The sequence below is a fragment of the Meleagris gallopavo genome, chromosome 11 (genome assembly GCF_905368555.1).
Source record: "Meleagris gallopavo chromosome 11, MGAL_WU_HG_1.1, whole genome shotgun sequence".
Lineage (NCBI taxonomy): Eukaryota > Metazoa > Chordata > Aves > Galliformes > Phasianidae > Meleagris > Meleagris gallopavo.
Window position 1 is genome coordinate 15,191,058 of NC_139414.1, and position 26,886 is coordinate 15,217,943.

The 26,886-nt window shown below is 53.6% G+C and overlaps 1 protein-coding gene across 7 annotated transcripts; it reads left to right on the forward strand.

The window, feature by feature from the left end:
• The first annotated feature begins 388 nt into the window (after positions 1-388).
• Positions 389-26,791, forward strand: DVL3 (dishevelled segment polarity protein 3). Of its 7 annotated transcripts, none has more exons than XM_085233470.1 (17): positions 389-781; positions 15,043-15,112; positions 18,294-18,415; positions 18,834-18,940; positions 19,495-19,630; positions 19,910-20,003; positions 20,415-20,484; positions 20,770-20,909; positions 21,107-21,183; positions 21,629-21,741; positions 22,057-22,107; positions 22,226-22,375; positions 23,187-23,318; positions 23,561-23,728; positions 24,303-24,515; positions 24,797-25,195; positions 25,669-26,791. In XM_085233470.1, exons 1-17 carry the CDS (start codon positions 615-617, stop codon positions 25,698-25,700), a joined length of 2,241 nt encoding a protein of 746 aa, XP_085089596.1. In that variant the 5' UTR covers positions 389-614; the 3' UTR covers positions 25,701-26,791. The 7 variants fall into 7 exon arrangements, with proteins under 7 accessions (XP_085089596.1, XP_085089597.1, XP_085089599.1 ...); XM_085233471.1 differs by having other exon boundaries at positions 390-781; positions 21,629-21,696; XM_085233473.1 differs by lacking the exon at positions 22,057-22,107 and having other exon boundaries at positions 390-781.
• The last annotated feature ends 95 nt before the right edge of the window (positions 26,792-26,886 follow it).

The following is a 26,886-nucleotide window of genomic DNA, read 5'->3' on the forward strand; positions in this document are numbered from 1 at the left end:
GGACAGCAGAGATGTGGGGTACACGCCGCATCGCGAAGAGCAGAACGCATCCCGTATTCTGTAAGGTGCAGACAGGGTGCGAGGAGCACGAGGAGAGCGCGGAGGTGCGGCAGAATGGCTGCGTGCGGCAGCGCAGAGCCCGTGGGGTGCGGGGGTGTCCGTTCGCGTGAAACGCCGCCGTGGGGGTCGGGGGGAACAAAGCCGAAAGGGAGGGCGGTTGGAGACCGCGCCTGGGGGCGCGCGGAGCGCCGATGCTTCGCCCGGCGCCGCGGGACGGGACCGCGCCGTGAAGCGGCCGGGGGTTCGCGGGGTCCCTGCCCGCAGCGCGGCCCCGTGGGGCGCCGGTTCCGCTTCCGGTGGGGCCGGGGCGGCGGGCGGGGGGCGGGGCCGCGGGATCGGAGCGTGCGCGGTGCGTCCGGGCGGCGCTGGGACCCGCAGAACAAGGGGCGAGGGGGGAGCGGCGCGGGCAGGCCGCAGCCGGGCCGGGCCGAAGCGGGAGGGGGCCGGGCCGGGCCGAGCGGGACCGCGGCGGGAGGCGGCCGGGAGGCGGCCAGGGGTCTCGGGCCGGGCCGGGGGCGGAGGAGCGGCGGGCCCGGCGGCCGGGCAGGGGCGCCATGGCGGCGGCCGAGACGAAGATCATCTACCACCTGGACGAGCAGGAGACGCCGTACCTGGTGAAGCTGCCGATCCCGGCCGAGCGCGTCACCCTCGGCGACTTCAAGGGCCTCCTCAACCGCCCCAACTACAAGTTCTACTTCAAGTCCATGGACGACGACTTCGGGTGAGCGCGGCCCCGGGCCGGGCCCTCAGCGGGGCTGGGGCTCAGCCGGCTCCGCCGCGCCCCGCAGCGTGGGGGTGGGACGGTGGGACGGGGCGCCGGGGTCCCCGCCGTGTGCGCATCCCCGCTCGGTCGCGTGGCGCGGAACCCCGGAGCCCCCCGGCCTCGGCGGTACGCGGTTGGGCTCCTCGGCCCCGCGCGGGGCGCCGAGAGCGGTGGTGACGACCCCCGAACGTCGCCGTTCCTTTCCCCGAAGGCCGGGCGTTTCTTTGTGTGCACCCGGGGAGGGTGCGAGGGCACCGCTCCTTGCGCGGCCCCTGCCCGGGTCGGCGTGGCTCTCCTCCCATCCATTTTGGGGAGCACCGTCCATTTTGGCAGTCCCTTCTCCCCTCCCCGGCTCTGGGATGGGGAAGGGAACCAGCCATCTCCTGCCTTCGCGCGAGGGGATTGAGAGCTCTCCATGTGCTGCCCAGCTCTGGGCAAAGCGGAGGAGATGTCCCGTGCTCCATCTCCACTCTCTCGTGACTTCAGTGGACGTACAGAGTCCAGGGTCTGTGTGGAAGAGGGGAGCAGCCCTGCCTTGTTGTGTTGTTGTGTCCCCTGTTGGGGCAGCTCTCCTCCAGCACCCGTGTTTTTGTGGTTTTTTTCTTTGCTCTTTCCATCACGTGTGGTTGTTTGGATATGAGGCAGTCAGTCCTACCACGCTCCTACCACGGACAGTTGTGTTGACTGATCTGCTCTGGAGCTGCTGCCTCCTGTCTCCTTGAGGTCATTGACTGTCCTGGGGAGCCCCATGAGGTCAGATCTCAGCGAGACCCTTTGTTTGAGCCTCGTTTCTTGGTGACACCCTTTGTTTTGCCCGGGTTCTTCCCACCTCTGGCTCTCCTCTGGCTTTGTTGTGGAGCACCCTTCCCTTCACAGCTTCTCTTGGCCTCCACAGCACGTGACCCGTCACCGTCCCTAGCGCTTTGCTGTTTGAAAGAGTTGCGTGATCTCCTTCCCTTTGCATTTTTTCCTCCTCTGAAGATTGAGTGTTTACAGTAGGTCTTGCGGATGGAGGCTGGGACTGCAGAGAGCTTTCAGTTTTATAGCCTTCCCAGTGTCTTCGTGCCGTGCCAAAATGCCTCCCTGGGCTGCGATTTTGACTCCTGCCTTAAGTTACACAGGGCTGGGCCTGTTTGGGGCTTGGATGGAAAGCCGTGTGGCTGCCTCAGCAGGGGGTGCTCTCCCCTCTGCAGCCAAGCCATCCCGGTGCCCAGGTTCCCGTTAGCTCGGGAGGTGCCAGCTTTCAGATGAGGCTTGGAAGTTGGAGTCACTCCTATGACCACAGTCTGGGACGCTTCGCCTCCCTGCATTCCTCCAGGCCCAGCAAAGAGCTGCAGCCCTCAACAGCTTCCCCCTTCTCTCCAGCCAAATAGAAGTCCTCAGCCCTCGTTTTCCATAAATCTCCCCTGTGTTATCAGTTGTTGGCCGATGGTTTCCTGTCCCTCAGCTGTTGGGTGCTACGGAACAGCTGCCTCTCCTCGGCTCTGAGGGGACCATGTCTCAGTGGTGGGAGAAGTGAATTCTCCATTCTCAGCACACGCTGTTTGTAAACAAATGCTTTGGGATCCTTTGAAATGTTCTTGAAGTGAATTCAAACTTGTCTTGAATGAAATACTGCCATGTGAGTGGGAGGGTGTCTGCACAGCTATAAACAAAGTTTAGTAATAAATAGCAGTGTCTTGAGTTGGGAAGAGGGGTCTGGTGGCAGCGATGTTCTGCCTTGTGCTTTTTCATCCTCCTCTGTGTCTTTAAGGCTCCGTGAGAGGAGGCAGATGGTGGATTAATGAAAGTTGAAGATAAAGCACATAGGGTACGAGGAGGGAGAAGGAAGAATGGCTCAGGAAGACCTGGTGAGGTCAAATGTGCAGGAATGTGGGAGATGAGGATGATTTCAGCTAGCTCCTCTGGGAAGAAGTGACTTTGGGAAGGGAAGGTGGTTCTGCAGCTGGAAGAGATCCGTTGGGATGTGGGTGAGGTCCTGGCCCATTGTGCTGAAGCACTGCATGGAATGGAGGGCAGAAACCTCTCCCGGTGACACCGGGGCTGCCCCATCAGGGTAGAGCTGTTCGGGTCTTTTCTCCTTTCCAGAGAGCTGAAGGAAGCCAGGGAAGGGTTGGAGCAGTCCAGCTGCAGCATTGTCTCCAAGACGCTGTGGAGCCCTAGGCAGCACTGGAAATATTTTGGGATCCCTGCTAATTGGTGTCCGGGAGAAAGCGAGAAAGCAATCAGTTGGTCTGTGGGGACAGGCAGGACAGAAGGGCAGGAGGAACATCAGCTGCTCCATATAGGCCTGTAAATATTGGAGCCATTAGTGAAAACCAGCAAGAGATGAATGCTGGCTGTGCTCAGCAGCTGTGTGCCAAAGAAAGGCATTGCAGGGCTGTGCGTTCATCCCTCAGCCCCTTTCATAGAATCACAGCATGGCTGCTTGGTTGGAATGGACCTTGCAAGGCTTAATCCAATGTTTCCTCTCACCTCTGGTGCTCAGATTGAATAGGTTTCTCTCTCTTCCTCCTCTTTGGAGACTGTGCATCTCCAGCCCAGCGTTCCCTGCAGCTTGCCCATCCCCAGGGCAGCGTTTCAGCTGCAGTCTTGGTGTGTGGGATTTTTCATTCTTTTGTTTATCTTGTTAATATTTGTTTGCCCTGAGAATCAGGGCAGTGATGAAGCAGCTTCAGTGTTTACATCTCCTTGGAAATGGGAACGGAGGCTTTCCAGGGTGGCTATGTCAGGGGCTCATCCTGGTCGGCCTCAAATTAAGAATGGTGCCGTGCCCAGGTGGGAAGGAGGAGAAACAAGAATTCCTCTAATTGAGGGGAGAGCAGTAGGAAAGCTGCAGTGCTTCTTTGCCTCAGCACAGCTGTGCGGAGCAGTGATTTCAGGTGTGGACACTTGTACCCATGCTGACTTCATGTTTAGCTAATCCAAGAACTGGAAACAGCAGGAAGAGCTGAGCACCGATGGTGGAAGCTCAGCAGCGTGTAGATGTGGTGTATTCTTCTTGGACCTGAGCTATTTTGTGTGCATGTGCTTTGCTGTGAAATATGAGAGTATCCTTTGCCTTGCTCAGACAAGGAAGGTTTTGTTTCTCTGGCTTAAGTCTTTTCATCCTGTGCTTTCCAGGTAAGATCTGTGTGCTGGTCAGCAGGAGAGAGGGCAGTGCCATGCTCTGCCCACTGGTGAGCTCCGTGTTCTCCTCTCGCAGCCTTTCAGGGACCTCTGAAGAAGCTGTTCAATTTCTTTGTTCCTGATCCATGCTATGGATGTTCTTGCAGTGCTCGTGTGGCTGACACTATGAGTTCTGTGGGCACGAGAATGTCTGTATGGATCTCAGAGTGTTGGCTGCTACAGCTGAAGACATTCTTATGCTGTTGAATGGTGATATCCCATGAATTGTTTTTTTTTTCTTGTAACTGATGCTACTCAGTGCTGTCAATAAAGGGGTTTCCATAGGGGCGTGCTGAAAAAGCAGTTTCAGGTAAAGGAGTGATTTATGCATCCAGGTAAGTTCTCAGTACGTGGCTTCAAGCTCTGTCTCCTTGTCCATAAACCCCAGAGCGTCTGAAAGCCTGAATTTCTCCACTGTGTGGAGAAGGTGTTTGGGCAAAGCGTGCTTTGTGATGGCTTTGCTTCTCTCTGCCTGGTCAAGGTGAGCTGAAGGGCCACTCCTCCTGCATGGGGATCTCAGCCGTGCGTTGCTGGGAGGACCTGGAGCTTTGGGGCACAGTGTGGGGTGGTGCTGCTCCGCTGCTGCCTTCTCCCTCTTCTCTGCAGGACTCGGTTGCAATTTGAGCTTCAGAGCTGCCGTGATTGTGAGGTCTCAACTGTCAAGTGGAAATCGGTATTGAACTAATCCCTAGCCCGGTATCTAATCCAGACCTGCTTAATTATCACCTGCCCTACGAAGCCGGCTATGAAGCAGTGATTAGGGCAGCGTTCTGGAGGCAGAACAAAGCGGGCGCTGCTGGAATTCCCAGCACAGGGGTCAGATGCCGTTGGTATTTGGCGACCTCACCCCCTGCACATGTGCATGGGGAAACGCATTGACGCTCACTGAAAGGCTGAGTGATTTATTTTTATTGCAGGATCTTTTTTTGAGATCGATGCCAGGAGTGACTGTCCTTCTGGCTGGAATCGTTCGGAGCTGGAGAAGGGATCCTGAGCTTAATAAGCGGTGTCCGTCTGAAGCCTGCTGGCACGGTGCCCCCGCCTTCCTGCCAGGTCTTTGTAGCGCGAACCTGGGGGAGTTGCTTCATTTTTGCTTTGTTTTCTGAATTGGAAACTTTACTGTCTGCAGAAGACCTTTGCCTGTCCCATGCTCCCATGGTGATTCCGTGTCAGTGTGGGTATCACACAGGGAGGGGTTGGCGAGAAGTCTGTGCTGAGACTGTAAGTGAGCTGAAGCTCCTCCAGAACTGCGTGCGACTCTTCTGTACGCTCAGTGCTTCTGTCAGCAGCAGCACTGCCCCACTGCGCTGTGGCCATTGCATCTCAGCAGCCGGCCAGTCCTCGGTTCTGTGCGTGGTGGGACAGAAATTCGAACCTGAGCCCTTCGAAGGACTTAAAACTGCATCAAAACACCTATGTTCTCCTGGATCCAGCCCACAGCAGGGGGTGGGGATGGATGGGCTTTAAGGCCCCTTCCAGCCCAACCATTCTGCGATTCAGTGATTTTATGATATGTTCTTTCTGTCCCTGCTCAGACCCAGCTGTGCTCTGGAGGTGGAGGTGTCCGACTCCGTCTGTTGTGGTTGGGGCTGTGCTCGTGAAGGCCACGTTGGATGGCAGTCACAGCCTGGTTTCTCTGCCCAGGGGTGGTGTTCTGAAAGCCAAGTTAGCCAAATTGGGCTGCAGACCAATTTCCCTAAGGCCTTGTCTGTACTATGCAAACAATGAAGCTTTACAGCAGCTATTGAACTTGTTTGCAGGCAGAGCTGGTCAGGATTTATTTATTTTTTTTTTTAATTGAATGCCAATTTTTTTTTTTTATTGAACTACCAAAATATGGTGTTGTGTTGAACCAGCATTTTACTTGGAGAGGTATTGTTTTCAGTTGTGTTTTTAATTGAAACGTTCCTTACTTTTGTTCTTGGCCAACTTGGGGAAAAAGGAACTGAGTATTGACAGAGAAAATTGGATTGTGAGGGTCTCTGCCATAATGAACTGCTGCTCCTCCACCCTTGGCTGCATCCAAGTAGATACAACAGTGTTGTGGTTTGGGTTATTTGTGTAAAAGCCCACAGAGAGCTGTGCCTGCAGGAAATCGCCTTCATGTTGTCACACAGTTTTGCATCACACCGCACAGCTGATGAGGCAGCAGTGAGGGCTGTGTTTCTCTGGTGTTTCCTATGGATTTCCTCCTCCAGCCATCCCCTGTTTGTTGTTTGGGGCCTGCCCTGTGACCCCAGTGGTTTTCCAGGAGGGGATGTGGCACACAGTGGCTGTGTCACTGTTTGTCCCCAGCTGTTACAAAGCAGAGTGAGCCCTAACTTTGTCTGTATGCTCTAGGAGTGCAGTATTGCTGTCTGCAAAGAGCTGCACTAGAAATCTCATGCAGCTGCCGTGCTAATATCTTCCTGAGCCTCTGATCTGAAGCTCTCAGTATCACTTGTTTCCATCACTGTTTTTTTTTGTTTTGGTAGCAATAACATTGAGCCCATCTGGCAATGGTTGAAATTCTCTGGAGGGTTTGGCAGGCAGAGATGCCTGATGCTGACCTTCCTGTTGTGTCCTGTGTCACGGGGCGGGTTGGGCTGTCAGTGTATTGGTTGTTTATTGAAGATGTGCCAGAGGCATTGTTTCCCCAGGCTGACTACTGAAGGCAGCAGAAGCAGTGGTTGGTATCCTGCCCCACTGAGTATTCTGTTGGTTATCTCCTGGCTCGTCTGCACATGGCTTCAATAGAACTGGAGGACAAGAAGATGCAGCAAGCAATGACCAGATCACTGCGGTGGGAGCCCAGTCCTGGCTGAGGACAGGAGCTGTGAGAGAAGCAGAGGTTTGCTTCTGCAGAACTGGCACCAACTGCTGTGCTGAAAGGCTTTCCTCTGTTTTGTGACTCGCCCTCAGTGTCTGGAGAGGAACTGGTGTGCTGCGTGGCCCCTCTGGTGGTTGGCAGCTGTTTCTGTGATAGCCTTGGAGCTCAGGGTTTGGCTAAAGGAGGCTTGGGTGCTCCTCATTTCCTTGTGGCAGGCTGGGCAAGGTGAAGGCTGCTGTACTAATGGCTGATTGCTGTATTGGCCTCAGGGTGCAGCAGCTTCTTACACTGAAATTTTTTTTTTTCTTTTCCAGAAGCTGTGATGGATATGCAAACTCCATCCTGCTGTTTGCATGCAGCTAACAAGTTGTCCCAGTTCATTCAGTCCTGCCCAGCCAGTATTTTTGTGCCATTCATAGACTTGCCCATGGGACTGGCTGGGGCTGTGCTGTGCTGGGAACCTGTGCAGGAAGCTTTGCCATTGCACTGCATTGGGTCATTTGAATGTATTCTTAATGACTCCTGTGGCTCTGAGGAGCTGCACGCCCCTGTGGCAGGCCTCCCTGTTGTCTTAGGGAGCTGGTAAATGCACCTGAAGGGGCTCGTGTGAGATAATTTTCCTTCCAGAGTGAGCTGTGGAATGACATGAAACTCTTTAGGTTACATAAATCCAGTTATTCCCTGCCCAGGGATCCTGAAAGGGACAGAGGAAGTTCAGGAGGCAGCACCTGCTTCAGCCTAAGGTACGTTCTGGCTGGGTTTCCTTGGGGCAGCTCAGGTACGTACTGCACAGGTATGTAGTATCCATTTGGGGCTGCACACTGAGTCTCATGTGCCAAGCTGGCTCAGAACCACTGCACGTTTCCCATGCCTGAGTCTGGGGTCCTGCTGCAGCGGTCTTCTTGAATGGGCTGGTATTGCCAGCCTGGGATGTTTCCAAATCTTTTGGTCTCTTCTTACAGCATTGCCTTTGGTGCAGTCAGTGCCCGTGCTCTGGTACAGGGAGCTGTGTGGTAGGTGTGTTGTCTGGAGGTGGGGATTGCTTGTGTCACCTGCAGGCCGTGCGAGCTCCCCGTTGGCTGACACAGAGTGCTTGTAGTGACTTCACGTGAGTGAAGGAGAAGTGCTTTGTGGAAATCTGATATTGATGTCACAGAAATTAGTAAGCTCAAAACCAAGGTCTTGTAACTTGATTTATCAGCAGATCCACTGACCCAGGAAATGGCCCTATTTGCAGTAATGACGCGTGGTGAAGGTGGCTGTGTACAGTGACCAGTTAATGGCTGTTACTGAGCTCACAGGATATTTGTAACTGCAAGCAGATTGTGCTGCCTTCTGTTACGCTTCTCCATCCTTGGAGGACCTGGTTGCTGGCAGCCTTGGCTCTGAGATTCTCTGGAAGAACAGTGTTTTGCATCACGTGTGGCAGTGACTCCTGGAGGCCGCTGGCCACTCTCCAGCCTGCAGTGCAGCTGTTGGAGTGGCAGGTGGGAAAGTTTGCAGTGTTGTGCAGCAGGGTCAGGTCAGGCTCGAGAATGAGCAGTCAGAGAAAAGCAGCTCTGAGTTGGGTTTCTTCCCTCCGAGGTGGGGTATGTTGCTTCTAAATTGCAGGAAAGCCTTTCCTCCTGTTGAAGAGGCTCCTTGGTGGGGAGGCAAGTCCCAGCAGGCTCAGGCTGACTTCTGTCCATGGCACCTTGCTCAGACTACTGACTAATGGCAGTCATCACTTAGACAGGCAGCTCAATGGCACAAGCTGTGCTGATCGCAGGAACGCCTTCCTTCCAGATTGTCCCTGCACCCTGTGCCAGGAATGCTCTGCAGCTCCCTTGGAGGAGTCTTTGGCAAACAACCGTCTCCTGGCTGCCTGGACAGTGCTTTATCCTGCAGAACATCCATCCAATGTCAAGAGGAGTCCTCTGGGCTTTTGTAAAGAGTAGAAAGAGAAGTGGGAATTTCCACTGCGGAGAATAAGCCAGCAGCAGGGTGGAGACAGCTTGCATTTTCCCTGTTTCTTGGCTAATTAGATTGCTTTCAATTTACAGTAATTGATTGGCTCCTGCTTTACAACTAGCTGTCACCTGATTTCTGGATCTTAAGCTGAGGATTGTGTGCCAGCACACGTTTGGTTAGGTTGGGACGGGAGCATCTCATCTTTTCCTTCCAGCAGTTGAACAGAATGTGCCTGTTTGCTGTGTGCTGACTGCAGGACCAGCTCAGCTGGCTGGGGAAATGGAGCTTGGTAGGAGATTGCTCTGCTCGGTGTGTTGCTCTTCCCTATATCTTCAGGGGAAGATGGTTGGTATTAGCTAAAAGAAGTGATGTGCATGGAAGGCTGCTTAAATACTTTCCAGTTGCTCTCTGGTTGTACAGGGAATACTTGTATCATTCCTTCCATCAAAGGCAGGAGGTCAGGTGAAGCAGCCAGCCTTCCTCTGCCTTGAAATGGTGTCATCTACCAGTAGACTGAGCCTTTTAAAGTGTGTTTTTATGTTTTGCTTTCCTCCAAGTTCTTTCTGGCTTGCTGACGACTTCCTGAGAGTGAATATTTTGTGTTTTGCCAAAGTTATCCAAGTTCTGGAGATAAAAGAAAAGGATGCGTGTCCCTGACCTAGTGATGGTCAGAAGTGGTTCTGACCATTCAGATCCCTTCACGCTCTCTCCTTCCTTCAGCATTTCATGACCATGGGGGTGTAGTATCACTGCTTGTGCTTTCTTCATGGTGCTGCAATAGCCTGTGATCAGCAGCAACGTTCTGTCTGTGCTACTATGCATCTGCCGCTGCTTTGAAAGGCTCTTCTTTGCATGAATCTTTCTCATTTTCTTTGGCAAAAGCCTTGTGATAGGATGTCAAGTTTGGAGCGTTGACTTGCTGTTGCTTTTACAGGGGTTGTCTGTATGGTAGACCCAGTCAGCAGAGCTGTTGCTGCTGGTAGCCCAGCTGGGTAGGGAGAGTAGGAGCAGTCATTATCCATTCTTCTTTTCAGTGCCTTCTCCCCACCAGGTGGGAGATTGGAAGGTCTCCTTGGACACCCCGAAGCTGTTTGTGCCGGGAGAGGGTAAGTGTGAGCTGGTTAGCTCTTGAGGGAGGGATGTGAATAGAGGCTGATTTGCCACCTCCTAGTGCATTATTAAATACAAGATAATTCTTAGCACACCAGGAGAAATGAACCTCGCTCTTCCCTACTGAGGTCTGTGCCTTCCCAGCCCAACTCTGGCCAGCAGAAAGGTGCTCCAAGAGCAGAGACAGGTGCTGGGCAGGGCTGCTGTGTGGGACCTGGGACCAGGTAGTGCTGGCAAGTGGGTTGTCATGGGGCAGCTCCCAGCCTCCCAGGTGGGGAGGTCTGGGTGTTCAGACTTTGTTTCCCACCCTCCCCCTCTTCCCTTTTTTCCCCTCTCCTCCTCTCCTTGCTCTCCCACTGAGTTGATGCTTTTCCAGGAATGAGCTGTACTGCTAGCCCAGCACATTCCACAGCGGCAGCACTTTTTTGGCAGGAGCTTTGCCTGCTGTTAAGAAAAAGCAGGACTGACTTGGCGTCCCTCCGCCAAGGGCCAGGATAGGAAGGAAGGCCCAGTCCCACCTTCCTCGCGGTGCGGGCTGAGTTTCCCCTGTCCCATTCCCTGCCCCGGCAGGGATGTAGGTGTGTAGGTGACCCTCATGCTGGACTGTGCAGACAGCTCTTGGAGTTCTTGGGGAGCTGAAATCAGAGAGAAGAGTCTGGCTGGGCTTCTGCAGGCAAGTCCGTTTGTCCTGATTTCCAATTCAAAGGGCTGTGAGTGTCACCCAACCTTCAGGGCCCTGCAGAATGCTTTCTTTGATGGTGAGTCCCAGCATCCTTCTGGGATTGAGAGCTCGCTGGGCAGGATGAATTAGTGGAGGTGCCTCCTGCAGCCCCACACAGCTTTCCCCAGGTCAGTGAGGGCTGTCCTGTCGGCCTTGTTGCAGCCAGATGGGCACTGCAGAGCAGGAGGGGCTTGTCGGCTCGCTTTGAAATCCAAGGCTTTAACTTCTCTTTGATAAGGAGTGCTCCAGGGCAGGCCTGCAAGGCCAGGCAGCTTGTTCCCAAATGCCATTCCTTTTCCAGTCTTTGGGCTAGGTGAGCACTAAGCCTGTCATCTCCCATCTGGTGAGTGAGCACAAGTCCTGCTGGAGCCAAGCATTTCCTGATGTATGTCCAGTGGAGTGACTGTAAGTGTGTTGGTAGGAGTTCTTGGGGAAAACAGTTGCCATTTCAGATGTCACTGGGGCAGGGGATACCAAGAGGATAGCATGGGGATGCTTTGGGAGTGTGGCTGAGGGAGGCTGGAGAGGTGTCAGGCTGAAAATGGAAGAAGTTGTTCTCGTGTTTTTGCTCTTAGGCACCGTGTCCCTGCTCCTGAGTGCAGGCAGTAGCTTGAAATGTGGTGATGTGCACTCTGAGGAAACCTTGTAAACTGCCCTGGGTTTACAAGGAGAGTGGAGATGGCTTCTCCTGCTCCATGCAGAGCTGTGTGTTGTGTTTTTGAACAGGAGCCCACATACAGACAGTGCTGGAAGGGGTTTTGCCCCTTATGTATTCCTGGGTAGGACTTGCAGCCCTGGAGGGGATTGTATCCCTGCAGGAAGCACACGTGCTGTGTCTGAGCTCGACCTAACAGGCGAAGAGTTTCCATCTGACATCTCAACTCGGTTGGAGAATTGCCCTGTCCAATTTTCTCTTCTGGCAATAGGACTGCAGAGCTCAACCTCATGGCCCCAGTGCTTGATCCTGGAGAAGGGAGGAGGATTTTGCTCCAGAGCTCAGCAATGCTTGCATTTGGATACTAACACATGAAGGTGTTTCCTTGTGCTGTTCAGCATCATTAATCTATACAATCGTTTGGAGACAAGACATCCCTGCCCTAAGGCGTGTGTGTACTACAGGACTTGAAAATGAGATCACATTTTTTGGTGTGCAAATATCTGAAGCTTGTGCTATTAGATAGGAACGTCTCCTGACTTAATTTTTTTTCCTGTGGTTCTGCAGGAGATGGGGGCTGGTAAGGTCAGAGGTGCAATCTGCCTAGACTGCACTTCTGTGAAGTTATAAGAGGGGGTTAATGTCAGCATTTAATTTCTTGTCTTTATGATCTTGGAAGAAGTATCACTGTTCTGTGAAGGGCTTTCAATAATTGAACTAAACAAAGGAACAGATCTTTTTTCCTCTGCTCTACTGGTTTTACATCTTCTTTTTAACGTGCAGTTGTCAACACTTAATTGTGTTCTCAATGCCTGCACCTCCCCTAGTGACAAAACTCCTTTTCATCCTCGCCATCGAGCTGTCTGACGTGGTGACGGGTTCCCTTCTCTCACGTCTCTTCTCGGTGCTGACCGAAATGCAGCTTTTCTGATCACTGCTGGGTCCTGTGATTGCTGTTATCTGAGCATCTTGCCCTTAGGTAGGCAAACTGGGGTACAGAGCTGCTGGAGAGGAGCAGTGATTGCTGCCAAGCTTGCTGAGCATCCAAGGCTGAGACTCAAACCCTCCCGGCCGTGCCTTGGTTTGTGCCTCCGGGCTTCCTTCTCTCCCCAGGCAGTCAGCTGGTGCTACTCCATCTTAGCTCTCCGTCAGACCCTCTGTGGTTGGCGGGCCCTGCTCAGGAGAGACCTGCGCTGGCTGCAGCTAGAAACTGCCTTGTATCCGCAGCCCGGGCTGGGCTGGAGGCCACCGAAGGGAGGGGAGAGAGGGAGGTGGAAGACTGGATGGAGCTCAGCAGCTGTGTGCTGGTAACCTCAGCGCAGCTTCTAGCGCAGCGCTCTGCGAGACGGCTTTTACTGCCGCCTCCTCTCCTGTGCGCACTCTCGCTCTTTCCCCACCTTCCCTTCATTCCTAGGACATGACTGCGTGGTATAAAATACCCTCTGACTTCCTGAGCTGCTCTGGGACTCCCCAGAGAAGGCAGCGTCTGCCTGCCCGTCCCTGTGTCCTCGTTGCTGGCTGCCAGCAGAGCAGGAGGAAAGCTGGGAGCATGGCACCTTCCCAGCCAGCGGAGAGACGATCTGCTGGCTTTATCCGGAGCGTGGGGATGGGATGAGGGCCGAACTGGGCTTTCTCCCCCTCCCTTTCCACCCTTCCCCCAGCTGCATGGGAGCAGATGTGCTGCTTGTGTCAGCCTTGGCAGGCTCCACTCTCCTCTGTAAAACCCGAGCCCAACTCCTGCAGCAACCAGAGCCTCGTCCCCTCCTCCCCCTCGGCCTGGCCCCGCACAGCCGCCCCCGTGTCGCTGGGGATGGAGGCTGAATCATCCGCCCACTCCGCCTGCCTCCCCATCACCCTGCCTCCTTCTGTCCCTCCTTCTTTCCCTCCCTCCCTCCTGCAGGTCTCTTTGTTGGAAAATTCAATGCAGATGAGCACTTGGGAACGCTGGGCCGGGCGCCCAGTGCACGGTTTGTCCACAGCACGTTGGTGTGGAGCGAAGCTTTTGTCGCCCAGGGGAGGTCAGACACAGGCTCGCCTGGGCTGCAGCCGTCCAGCAGGGAGCTTTCGCCATCCCTCACTCCCTGCCGCGTTGCACACACCCCCAGCAGGGCTGCAAACCTGGGAAAATCCCAAATTGGGCTGTCCTGATGGTAAAAATAAAACAGTCCCTCCGCCATCAGCATAGAGCAGATGTTTTCCCCAGGCTGCTAAATGAGAGAGCTGGAACACCACCCGAGTTTGCCCTTTGGGGATTCCCAAAAGATCCTGCAGTTCAGGGCTGATCCATGGGGAGGTTTCCCCACATGGCTGCCAAGGAGAGACGTGGCACCGCACACAGCTCCCCCAGAGGCTGATCGGCCGGCTGTGGTGCTGAGAACGCAGGCAGAAGTACAGCTGTGCAGCTCAGGGTTTTGGAGTACTGCATCCCAATAGCTGGGGTTGGTTTGAGGATCGGCAGGCAGGAGCAGAGCTGCAGGGAGATCCCTGTGCCCAACCCTCCACTGTCAGCTTTTGCTCTGCGGAGTCTAAGTATATAGTTCACCCTGCTCTGGTAGCTGGAGAGTAAGGAACAGGGCTGGGAGAGGGGTGCTCTGTGGAGGTGGGCAGGGAGTGCTGACCCCAGGGTGTCTGGGACTGGAGCGAGGTGACGAAGCGCTGAGTGCTCAGACAGAGGCTGCTTGTTCTGCCCTGCTGAAAGAGGAACAGTTCGTTTGCACCCAGCGGTTGGTCACCTTGACCCTGCAAATATATCACCCCGTCCCTGCAGCCACAGACCAGACTCTGTGTCCCCGAGCACGCAGCGTGCAGCGCTGGAAGTTGGCTCTGCCTGGAGCTCTCTCTAGGAATTGGATGGGCTCCAGGCTACTGGCGACAGCATGAATGGATGCGAGCGTGGCCAGGCTGGGTGCGCACCGGGAGCAGGGAGAGGCAGCTCGCCTGGGCTGAAGGGTTGGCCTGTGTGCCCAGGGGGCTGTCCCACACTTGTATCCTCATCGTCACTGAGCATAGAGGAAAATAAGCTTGCTGAAGACTGTTTTGCCATTAAATTGTAGAATCATTTGAGTTAGAAAGGACCTTTAAAGGCTATCTAGTCCAACTCCCCTGCAGTGAGCGGGAACGTCTACACCTCAGTGTGTCTATCAAAGATAGATTCACTATGTTTAACTAGTACTACAAGTTGGTTTTGACTGGAGAAAAAGTCTTTAGGTGCCCAGAGATATTTAACACAGAAGAAAATGGATGTTTGTGCTGCTGGGGGGGGAAAAGAAATCAGTGCTCCTTCAGTGTGAAGAGTGATAGCAGTGCAGCTGCTTGTGTAATGCAGGAAGATGACATCGCGGCACAGCTACAAAGCTTGATGCCATGTTGAAATATTATGTATGTAATTAAAAAGCAACAGCAGCATTTGGGAGGCAGCGTGTTTCATGTATTTCGCTTTCATCTGTTAGATGATTCTGGCATGGGCTGTGATGATTTCACATCTTTTTAAAAGAGGTTTAAATTATGCATTTCTTGAGAAGTAAGCGGAAATTTATATCTGTTTTTTTTTTTGTTAGTTTGTTTTGTTTTGTTTTTTAACTGAATCCAGAGCAAGACAGCTGGATGCACCCAAAGGGAGTCTGTTCTGCCCTGGTTTTCTCCCCTCCAGCCTGGCCGTGGTGGCTGTGACACAGAGGGGATCACACAGTCCCTCTCTGCCCCCTCCCAAAGCCTGGGCTGTATGTTGAGTGCACGCTCCCCACAAGGAAGGTCGCCTTTTCTCTGAGGTTCTGGGTCCCATTCTAACAGACTGCTCTCCTTCACAGGGTGGTGAAAGAGGAAATCTCGGATGACAATGCCAAGCTTCCCTGTTTCAATGGCCGGGTGGTGTCGTGGGTAAGCATGTCCCTTCGTTATCTTGCTGCTGCCTTCTCTCTCTGAAAGCCACCATTTGATTGCATAGCACCAACTAAATCACGGGGACTGCTCTGTACTGTCAAAGTGCTAACTGCTAATGAAGCTGATGAACTGGATTACTATGCTCCAGACTCTCTGCTGGAGGCTGCGCTGTGTGGTGCTGGGTCTCCTGTGCCAGGCAAGATGTGGGATACCTCTGCCAAGAGCTGGCTGTAAGGGCTGCTTGGCAGAGGTGGTGGTCCCAGCCTGTAACCCATGTGCCCCTATGGCAGGGTCAGCTTTCCAAGGAAAGTCCTGCTCCGGTGACAAAGGGCTTAAGTGACTCTAGTGCTGGTGAAGCCGACTGGATTGGGCTGCCCTGAAGACTAAAGGTACTGCCTGGGCAGCTGCAGAACAAGCTTCTCGTGCCGTGCCATGCACATGCTCTGCCCCCTGTCCGCATGCCTGCCTGTGCCCCACAGGGGACCCTCTGCTTGCAGGGGGGAAGAGGGTATTTGGTCTCCACAGGTCATCATCCCTTTTTCCCCTCTGCTGAGCTGCAGTTTGTGCTGATCAGGTTGTGTGAATCTACCCCAGAAATAGAACCAAGACCCAGGTGCTGACAAATAGTCCATAAACAGTGGAAGATATCCAGGCTCTTGCAAATCTGGCTGGATAAGACCTAAATTCTTACACCTGCATCAACCAGTGAGGCAGAGTGGTGGCACCAAGGAGTGCTGAGCTGCCTGCAAGCTGCAGAACAGGGGGCTCAGGCTCCCACACAGAGCAGCTAGGCTGTGCTGCCCTCCCTCTAGTGGCTGCCCAAGCCCCAGACATCTCCCCACTCCTCCATTTCCAGCAGCCTTTTGTTTTCACATGCCCTGCCAGGATATCCCAGAGCTCTGAGCCCTTTCCGTTGCTTACGTTTGTTTTTTTTTAACCCGTTGTGCTTTTTGTTGTGCTTCATATCTCTGTGCAGCCTCTAGCTTTCTTTGCAGTGGCTCTCAAGGAGGCTGATGGGTCTCAGCTGCCCATGGAGCATTAGCATGAGCTCTCATCCTGCTGGAATGCTGTGCTACTGCAGCCTCTGAAATGTTGGCTGTTCGTAGGCACGGTGCCCAGGGTCAGCACCTCCGCCAACACTCCTGGCACAGAGGGTAACAGTGATCTTGGAGACCTCTGTGCACATCTGATGAAGCCTTTTTCTCTCCTTATTGAGTCTCACTGTCTGTGAGTGGTTTGGGACTAGGAGAGCATTTGCTTCGCTGCTTGTGCCAGACAGGCTGGAATGAAGCTATTTTAGGGACTTGGTACTAATTTTAGCTAGAAGAAAAGATAGGGGCTGGGATCTGAGTGAATATTTCCTGACAGTGAAGGAGGCAGGAAAAGTGTAGGGTGGTTTTCAGTACCTTCCCTGCAGGAAATCCCAGCCTCAGGAGCATTCCCCCTGCTCCCAAACACCCCCTCCCCTCAGTGCTGTTTGACAGCTACCTGCAGCTGGCTCCTTCTGTCCACATTTATTTGCCTGGTCTTGACTTGAGGCCTTCAAGCACAGAACACTATCAGTTTTCCCTAGGCAGCGTTGACCACTTGTAGCATCTCTTCTCCCATGTGCTTCCAGATGGTGGCAGCCGGAGCAGGGATGCAGCCCTCGGGCAGTGGGATGTGTCCTGGGAAGATAAGAAGGGGCCAGAAGCGGAGCTGGGCTCTGGGCGTGTGCCTGGAGCATGCTGGAGGCAGGGAGGGCTGAGCTAGGTGTGAGAGGAGAGCTGGTTAGACACTTGTGAGGGCAGGAGCTGCTGGGCTTGTCCCGGGGCCTGTAGGACGGGCTCTGCGGCTTCTGGCACCCCAGGGTGTTCTCTGCCCTGTCTGCTCCCTTGGCTGAGGATTTCTCGGGGTGCTCTGTCTTGGCATCCCTTTCTTTGTTCCCAGTGCCTCCCTGACTGTTCTTTCCCTGCCCTGATGATGTGCTGCGGGGTCTTTGTCATGACATCCCCAGTCCTCAGAGGGATGATTTGCACTGAGTGTTACAGTTCAGGTAGCAGCTGTCAGTTCCTTTCCAGCCCATTTGATGATCCTTCTGTCCTGACCCAGACAGGAGCAGATCAGGGTGCAGGGCTCTGTTGCCCCCCCCAGTGCTGGTAGAGAGTCACCCCGCTGCTTGCCCCTGCTGTGCAGGGAACAGCATGGTGCACACAAATACAAGAAAGAAAAGGTGTTGGAAAGCTCTTAAAGATGGAAATTGATCTTCCCTTGCTGGCAAGCTTTAGCCTTTCCCCAGGAACTCATTCCCTGGATCCTCTCTCATCTCTGCTTTGAGGGTCCAAGAATGTATCTTGAAAGGAAAAGGCTATCTGTTGCTTTACTGCCCAGTTGAAATTAATCCAGCACAGTGCAGCTCAGAGGTGGGGAGAGGGCAAATCTGCGTAGGGAATGGATTTTGAGGAAACCACTTTTCTTTGAGCTCAGCCAGGCTTATCGATTTCATTTGATTTCTCACCCATTGGCGATATCATTCCCCAGGAGAAGCTCCATCTCATCCCTGAGCCCTGAATTCAGTGATATCTTAGATCCAGAGGCAGAGCAGTAGCTGTACTTGGACTGCCTCAAAGCATAGCTAGTGTAAATAGTTCCTGGGTTTTGACCCTGTCTAGGGAAACTGCAGAAATTTTGACACCTCATCCCCGAGCTCTGTTACACCCACCTCCCATTGGTGGGAGATGTGAAACTCCTGCTGGGTCCCACAGCCTGAAGGCCAAGCTGTAGAGGCTGGTTAAAACAGAGGGAAGGAGTGACTGGTAGCTGCCTTCTTCTGATGTAAGAATAATTAAGGGGAATCCACTCCTTGCCACAGGGTATGTGTTAAGATTACCTTAGCTTAAAAACTGTGCAGTGTGAGTGTGGAGGTGATGTCAGTCTCTAAGCAGGACTGCTGGCCATCCAGGCTACCCTGCTGGGTCAGGAATTCCTGAGATACAGATAGCCAGTGTCTGGGAGGGCGTTGAGGGGAACGTTGCTACATGCTTGGCCTGTTCCATACCCGTTCCTGGGCATCTGCTGTCGTCTGCTGTCAGAGATGAGATTCTGGGCCAGACAGGATTTTAGCCAACTCGTTTGGCTGCTCTTGCAAGTGTTCTCCCACTCCCTCAGCCATTTCATCCTCTGTCTCTCATCCCTCCAGCTGGTGTCTGCAGAGGGTTCCCATTCAGATGCTGGGTCAGTCTGTGCCGATAACCAGACAGAGCTGCCACCCTCCATGGAACGCACGGGAGGAATCGGAGACTCCAGGCCCCCCTCTTTCCAGTAAGTTACCTGGACACCTGTCCTGGTTTCTGAGGGACCTGTGATGGCTTTGCTGTAAGTCAAGGTGGGAAGAGCAAGGCTTGGGAAGAGCAAGGCTTGGGACACTCCTATCCAAATGGGCAGGAATCACAGCCAGCCATAGGGAAGGGTGGTGGGACTGGGAGCAGATTCAAAGTGGGGCTATGTTATTCAGTAGGCAAAGGCGGGCTGAAAGTAGTGCAGGGAAGTTGGCAAAGAGCTGACATCCTCCCACAGTCCCTTGCCCTGTACACCTAGATGTGCTGTGATTGCTCTCCACTACCTCTCCTCCTGCCCCTCTGAGGAGGGAGACAGCTGATGAGTACAGGCTCATGCTAAGTGGTAGAGAGAGCCTTCTTGGGCCATTTCTGGACTTATTTGTCCCTTTATTTCATTGCAGCCCTAATACTGGGGGTAGTCGGGAAAACTTGGACAATGAGACAGAGACGGACTCAGTGGTGTCGTCGCAAAGGGAACGACCTCGTCGGAAAGATGGACCTGAGCATGGTGAGTGCTAACAACATGGCAGGAGCTTTGCTGGGCATAGCTGGGGGCACCAGCTGCATATATGGGGTGGCTCTGCCTGTTATTTAGGACCTTCTCAGCACAGAAGGGCTGTTCAGTGGTCTGAAGCAATAGCCGTGTTGCATCAGAGCTTGGTGATAAAAATTTTTTTGATAAAAGAGACATCTCCTGTAAGAAGTGCTCCAGAAGCAAGAGAGAGACAACAGTACCTCACTCCTGAGTTGAAAAGCAGACTGTGCTATAGCCTTGTCACTTTGTGCTGGTCCATAGTCTACCAAAGAACCCGCTGCAATAGTCTTATGCAGTTTTAGTAGCCTTGTTCTTAGTGCCCCATCAGCTTTTTCCCATTCTCTAGTGTAGTGGAAGAGGTATCCCACAGAGAATGAACCTGATCCTTGTGTGTGCTCAGAGCTGGCCTATACTTGATGGGATTTTGAGGAGGATTCATTTTGAGAATGTTGCCATGAGCCCTGCAGAGGGGATGGAGCTGTTTCCCTGTTCCTGTGTTAAGCATGCTGAGCCTTGTTGTTTCATAGCACCCAGAGTGAATGGGACAGTGAAGGGAGAACGGCGCCGAGACCTGGGCGGGTACGAAAGCTCCTCCACGCTCATGAGCAGTGAGCTGGAGACCACCAGCTTCTTCGATTCAGATGAAGATGACTCCACCAGCAGGTACGAGAAATTAGGTCCTGACAGGCTTCCCACCACCTCTCAGCTCTGAGATGCCATTGCAGGACATAGTTATCCTGAGTGCCAGTGTCCTTGCACAGACCTGCTACTGTCTTGACTCGCCCAGCAAGTCCCTGTGTTATTGTCTGTCTCCCTATGCTCTTCTCCTGCACATACATGCTCTTCTCCTGCAATCTTCTATTCCACATGCTCTTTTCTGTGACTTGCTGCCAGTGCCATCATCCCAGCAGCAGAAGAGCTGACTCATACTTTTGCCTCTAGGTTTAGCAGTTCGACAGAGCAAAGCAGTGCTTCCCGTCTAATGAGGAGGCACAAGCGACGCAGGCGGAAACAGAAGGCTCCACGCATTGAGCGGGTACCCAGGGGCTGGCTGTCCTGGGGAGGGCAGTGCAGGGCAAAGTGGGCTGCCTAGTGGATCTCTTCACTTAGTTCTTTGGGGCTGATCAGGGATTCAGCTGCATTTGCTGTGAGCACCACCTTGAGCAGGTTGCATCCAAGCAGTGAGATTTCATAGGCTGCTGTAAACCCTTCAGTGGAGCCAGTGTAGCGCAAAGAGGTGGGACCACAGACCTTCTCCTGGCAGTGGAGTGGTCATAAGGGCTGTGGATGATGCACTCTGGCTCTACAAAGCTGTCAGCATGAGGCTGGGGTTGTGGGTTGTGATTGTGGTGCCATGGGGGGATGAAAGGAGTACAGGTGAATGGAATTGGGTCGGGGAATGGTACTGAGGCACCAGGTGACATCTCGTGTTTTCTTTATGTTGCAGTCATCATCCTTTAGCAGCATCACAGACTCTACCATGTCCCTGAACATCATCACGGTCACACTAAACATGGGTGAGTAGGAGATGTGCCTGGAACTTGCAGTCTTTGCAGTGCAAGATGGGTGGTGGAGAGGGAACTGGGAAGGGGGCAAAGAGAACACGCATGAGTAAGTGTGAGGGGATGGATTCCTTAGGAAAATAGCATGTCTTGGAGCATTTGGGTATCTCAAGAGTTTTTCTGCATTCCAGGATTTTAGGAGAGAGGAGTAGAAGAAGTGACTATTAGCATGTGGTTTGTCCGAAGTTAGGACTGCTCATGCCTGCTGCTTCACAGTGTTTTATTTCTTTCCTTCCGCAGAGAAATATAACTTTCTGGGCATTTCCATTGTGGGACAGAGCAATGAGCGTGGTGATGGAGGCATTTACATTGGCTCCATCATGAAGGGCGGTGCTGTGGCAGCTGATGGCAGGATTGAGCCGGGAGACATGCTCTTGCAGGTACTTCACACCCACGTACCTCCATCTTTGAGACTAGAATAGTAGTAAGAAAAGACCCAGAAGCCTCCCTGTGCACTTAAGCAAGCTAAACCCAGGAAGCTGCTCTTGGAAGAGGGAAGCTGAATCACTGCTGGGCAGAGTGACGAGCTCAGCCTCTAGTCACATCTTTGAGATTCACCCCTTTGTGTTTTTTGCAGGTGAATGACATCAACTTTGAGAACATGAGCAATGATGATGCTGTGCGGGTGCTGAGGGAAATTGTGCACAAGCCGGGGTAGGTACTCAGGTTGCTCCTTACATCCATGAGCGGATGCACAGTGTATGCTTGGGGTGTGTGAATCATGTCTTCCAGCCACCTCTGCCAGCAGATCTGCTGGAACTCAGAACTTAAGATTTGTGTGTTGCTTTACTTCCTGGGTTTTCATGCCCAAAGCAGGAATTGGAGCCATCACAGTGGTGGTGTATGTCCCTTTTTCTGGGTATACTGTGTCATCTTTTTGCTTTGGCTGGCTAGCAGTAGGATTACTGCTGCCACATTGTTCTGTCCATGCTGTTAAGGAAACCTATAGCCAAAGTGGAGGGGGGGGGAGGGGGAGAAGCAAGGGCACTGAGCTGGCAATTTCTGTCTGTCAGTAGAGAACCAGCATACAGCAAATGCCATGGATCACACAGAGGTTTGTGCCACCAGGCTCTTCTAACTTATGCCTTTTTTGCTGCAGGCCCATCACCCTGACGGTGGCCAAGTGCTGGGACCCCAGCCCCCGGGGCTGCTTCTCGTTACCCAGGAGTAAGTGGATAGCTGACTCACCCTTAACGCTGGTGCCCAGCTCATGTGAGAGCCCTGCCTTAAGCACTTACTTGGTTGTTGTCTTGTTCCTCCCGTGTGTGTGTGTGGCTCCATATGGCACTGAATTGGGTTTTGATGGGGTTTCAGCTCTCCTGTAGGGAGGCTGCTATGCATTTCCCAATCCAAAATGCCCATAGGCCCAGCCCTCATTCCCACATCACGCTGGGGACGCGTTTCACTGGGTCAGGGAGGTCACTTGCTTGGAGCGCCAGAGGAAAGAGAAACCCCTCCCTGAGCCATAGGGGGATCTCTCCCTCTGCACCTCTCCTGCTGACCCTCCCTCTCTTCTTTCTCTCCCAGTTGCTCCCCAGCGGATCTGGGCTGGGCCAGACTCTCCATGCTCCGATCCGGGTGAGTCCCGGCAGATACTGGGGATGGAATGGGCTGTGCTGAGTCCCTGTCCCTCCCGTGAGGTTGAATGGATAAGGAGATAATTTCTTATAGTTGCTAACTGACTTCTTCGCTGCAGGTGAGCCTATCCGGCCCATTGACCCAGCAGCCTGGGTGTCTCACACGGCAGCGATGACTGGCACCTACCCAGCGTACGGTATGAGTCCATCCATGAGCACAATCACTTCCACCAGCTCCTCCATCACCAGCTCCATCCCAGAGACCGAACGTAAGTCCTTGTGCCTCCGTGCTCCTCCCGCTGCACGGCTTCCACACCTTCACTGTGCTCTAAGGGGAGCAATACATCTGCTTGGGGACAGCTGGGCTGGGCAAGGTCTGCTCTGCCAAGGAAGTGGGTGGGAGATGGCTGTCACCAGGGAGGTCCTTGGATCAATGGGAGATCTGGCTGGGTGAATTTAAACCACGTTTTTCAGTCTTCTGCTTAAGGAGAGTAGAAGATCATGGATGCAATCCAGGAGCTGTGGCAGATGCACAGAAGAGGCTCAGGGAGCAGTTGGGGCCTATCACCTGGCAGTGTGAAGTCTGAGGGATTAAGCTTGTCACTGGAGCAAGGCCCTCCCAGGGGGCAGATAGGGCAGGACAAAGTCTTGTGGCGTGGGAGGGACCTGCAGAATTCAGGGCTGTTTTGGTTGCTTTCTCAAGATTCTGGGTAATTCTAGTCTGCAGAGCCTGAAGCAAGGGTCTGAAGAGCTTAACTGGGCCAAAAAGACAGAAGTTTAAGTTTATGAGGAGCAGTGAATTCCCATGCTCTGTTGGCAGTTGCTTGGGATCTTAGCAGATCTTAGCTGCTTGAGACTGGCTGGAAGGAAGGAGACTTTTTTGCACGTTAAGAAATGACTGATTTGTGAAGGATAACATGTGAAGGCTGGAAGGGGGTTATGTCAGCATGCACCACAAGGCTCTCTACGATGTATTGTTCCCTGGCCCATTCCTCCCATGCGTGTGGTTCTTCCATTTGGCACTGTTGTCTTTTGTGTCTTTTCTCATCTCTGCTGCCCTTCCCTTTGTCTGCGTCACAGGTCTCGATGACTTTCACCTGTCCATCCACAGTGACATGGCCACCATTGTCAAAGCCATGGCTTCACCAGAGTCAGGCTTGGAGGTGCGTGATCGCATGTGGCTGAAGATCACCATCCCCAATGCCTTCATTGGTAAGAGACTGTACTGCTTCCAGCAGAGGCAGGGAGATGGGGGGTGGGTGTTCTGTCTCCCAGGAAAACATTAATGAAGGGAGCATCTCTTCAGTGTAAACTGACTTAACAAAGCTGTCATCACAGGTTGAACCGTTGGCTGTGAAGTCCCTTTTTTATGCTTTTAACCAACTTTGTGGCCCACTGGGTCAAGGGCCCCTGTCTTCCTCTTGCCCGTATTTAACTCTGACATTTGGTGGCAGGTTCGGATGTGGTGGACTGGCTGTATCACCATGTGGAGGGCTTTACAGACCGCCGTGAATCCCGCAAATACGCCAGCAATCTGCTGAAGGCTGGCTACATCCGACACACCGTGAACAAAATCACCTTCTCTGAACAGTGCTATTACATCTTCGGGGACCTCTGTGGAAGTATGACACTTGACTTTTGGCCTGGGTGGGAGAGAAAGGATGAAGGGGGAGAAAGCCCTGCAGAGCTCTGCTAACACCATGAGGGCGTACCTACAGTTATCACCCTCAGGCTGAGCTCCTTGTTCTGCAGACTCTGGTAGGGTGGGATGAAGAATGGCTCAGTTTGTTTGTGAAGTTGGAAGCAGCATTGACAGTGTCACATGCTCTGTGATCATTTCACCTGCATAATCTTAGTCTTTTCCTACTCTGTTTCAAGGTCCTGTATTTCCAGGGTTGGAAAGGGCTGGTGCTCAGACAACTGAGTTCTGCTTAAATGAGGGGGCTAGTGGGAGTTAACTGGCGAAGTAAAAGATAGCTGTGATGTGGTCCTTCCTGATGTGACAATTCTGTTTTGCCCTAACTGTTTTCCAGCCAGGAAGAGCAAATGCTTGTATTTCGTGGCAGGGAGAGTGCCAGGTCATTTAATCTCCTTGCGTGCCCCATCATTATCCCTGTGAGGGTGGACATAGAGCTTCAGCATCACATGCTGCTGTCTTTCCATTTGGCTTAGCCCCTCTTCTCTGCTTTCTTGCAGACATGGCTAATCTGTCCCTTCACGATCATGATGGCTCCAGCGGTGCTTCAGATCAGGACACTTTGGCTCCGCTCCCACACCCAGGAGCTGCACCCTGGCCCATGGCTTTCCCATATCAGTATCCACCGCCTCACCCATACAACCCCCATCCCGGCTTCCCTGACCCAAGCTACAGCTACGGAGGGGGCAGTGCAGGCAGCCAGCACAGTGAAGGTGAGTGGAAAATATCAAAACGTGCCTGTGTGGGCAGATGCAGCAGGAGAAGGGTGCTCCTTTAGGCAACACCTTACGTTTGGGGGAAGCAAGCATAAAAGCCTTAATTTTGGTGCATTCCAGAAGGGTTACGTGACTCAGCATTTGAGAGACTGAGAGCTTGGACTGTCCAGACAGATGGCAGTGCTGCAGTGTGCTCAAGTCCTCTCTTGGATGGAGGAGCATCCTTTCTTCCTGGCTTGTCCCCGCTGATACCTAATGTCACCATGTGTACTTTGCAGGGAGCCGGAGCAGTGGTTCCAATCGCAGTGGCAGCGAGAGGAGGAAGGAGAGAGAGAAGACCGGGGAGTCCAAGTCCGGTGGCAGCGGGAGCGAGTCAGACCACACCACGAGGAGCAGCATGCGGCGTGAGCGTGCGGCCAGCGAGCGCTCGGTGCCTGCCAGCCAGCACAGCCAGCGTAGCCAGCACTCTCTGGCTCACAGCATCCGCAGCCACCACAGCCAGCAGTCGTACGGGCCGCCCGGCCTCCCCCCTCTCTTCAGCCCCCCCATGTTGCTGATGCCTCCACCGCCGTCAGCCATGGGGCCCCCTGGGGCGCCACCGGGCCGTGACCTGGCCTCTGTGCCCCCCGAACTGACAGCCAGTAGACAGTCCTTCCGAATGGCCATGGGCAACCCCAGTGAGTTCTTTGTGGATGTAATGTGAAGCGCCCGTCCCCTGTCTGTCTGCTGCCCCTCCTTTCCCCCTCCATCCCCATCGTTTGTCTCCTAGGACCAGCCCTGGCTTCACCCCTTGTTTTTTTGGGTTTTTTTTTTTTTTTTTTTTTTTGGTCTTGATAACTAAAAGAAAAAAAAAAAAAGGGAAAAAAAAATAAATGGAACTAAACCTTGATTCTAATCCCTCCTTAAGTGGGGTGGACGGTCCTGGCAGGCCTGCTGCGTACCACCAGCCCATCCCGCCACCAGACTCATGTATTGCTGATGGTTATTCCCTCCTGATGGTAATTCCCTCCTGCCATCCTCTCTAACCCCATTAATCCGCATCCATCCCAGCACCCTGTGCTGCTTGCCCGTGTGTCGCTGCTGCCTCACTCCTTCCGCCCTAAACATCTCTTCTTTCTTTTCACCCTTTTGTGTTTCTTCTGTCAAGCAGCAAAGAATTACGGGGTGTTTGACTTTCTCTGAGCCTGCCGCCCACAGGGGGGAGAGCTGGAGCGTGGCGTGGCCCGACAGGAGGACACGGAGCTCCAAGGGCGCTGTGCTCGCATGGCGCTGAAGATGGCTGCTTTTCTCCCCCTAGCGGAAGACGCCCTGAGAGGGGAGCCGGGCCCAGCCTTACATGAATTTTAAATCCCTTTGTAGTTGCCTTTCAGCCAATGCTTGAATGTTCCAGGGCTTCAGTGCCTGTGGGGAATGGGGAGATGCTGCTGTTTGCGCATCTTTTGTGCCCTACCTTGGGCCAGGCTTGCCTAGGGCAGAGCCCTCCTTCCCCCTGCCCTGTCCTTGGCACTGGGGCCGTGCCCCCTGCCTTATGGGACTCGTGGGGCCATGGGGCGAGTGCTCACTTGGCCCGAAGAAGCCTACAGGGGGCCTCTGCCCTGCTCTTTGCCCCCAGTCACTTGCAAGGGCAGTCCTTGGGGCAGCTGTGGCCCCGCCATCGCCTTGCCATGCAGCAGTCGGACCTCTTTGAGAGCTGAGAATGCAGCCGCTGAGTGAGGGAAGGCACACCTGGGGAAACACAGAGGTCCCCTGTTTTGTCTGCAGAGAGGGACAGCGCTGGCCTTACCCTGCCCCATTCCCTGTGTGTGATGCCTGGGAGGGATGTGAGCTTTGTGGGCAGGGGCTGCAGCTGTGCTGGGCCACACAGAGATGCGGGCCACTTGCTCCAACCCTCCTCACCCTTCCTTCTCTCATGGGTGCTCAGAGCCGCTCCGCTCCTGCTGGGCTGTGGGAAGGAGGTGTGTGGCCATGGCTGCCTGCACCCTCAGTGCCCTCCTGTCATCTCCTTCACTCTTTCTGTTTGTGGTTCTTTTATGCTCCAGAGACGAAATGTATTTTGCTCCTGGGCTCTGCCTTGTGCCCTCCTGCTCCACATTCCCCTCCCACTCCCTCACGCCTGTCCTCGTGTCCGTGGGACGCAGTGTGGTGGCACTGCTCCACTGCCCCGTGCACCCCCAGCCCTGTTCCCTGCCTCACCTCACCCTGCCCTGCCTGCTGGGTTTTATAAAAAAAGAACCAATCTCCTTGTTTTTATTTATAAACATAGTTTTATTGGACTGCTGCCTTGTGTTTTGTTTTGTACCAGCCTCCTCCTTCCCGCTTTCCTTTCTGCCCCTCACTCTGCAGCCACATCCCTCTGGGTAGGGATGCT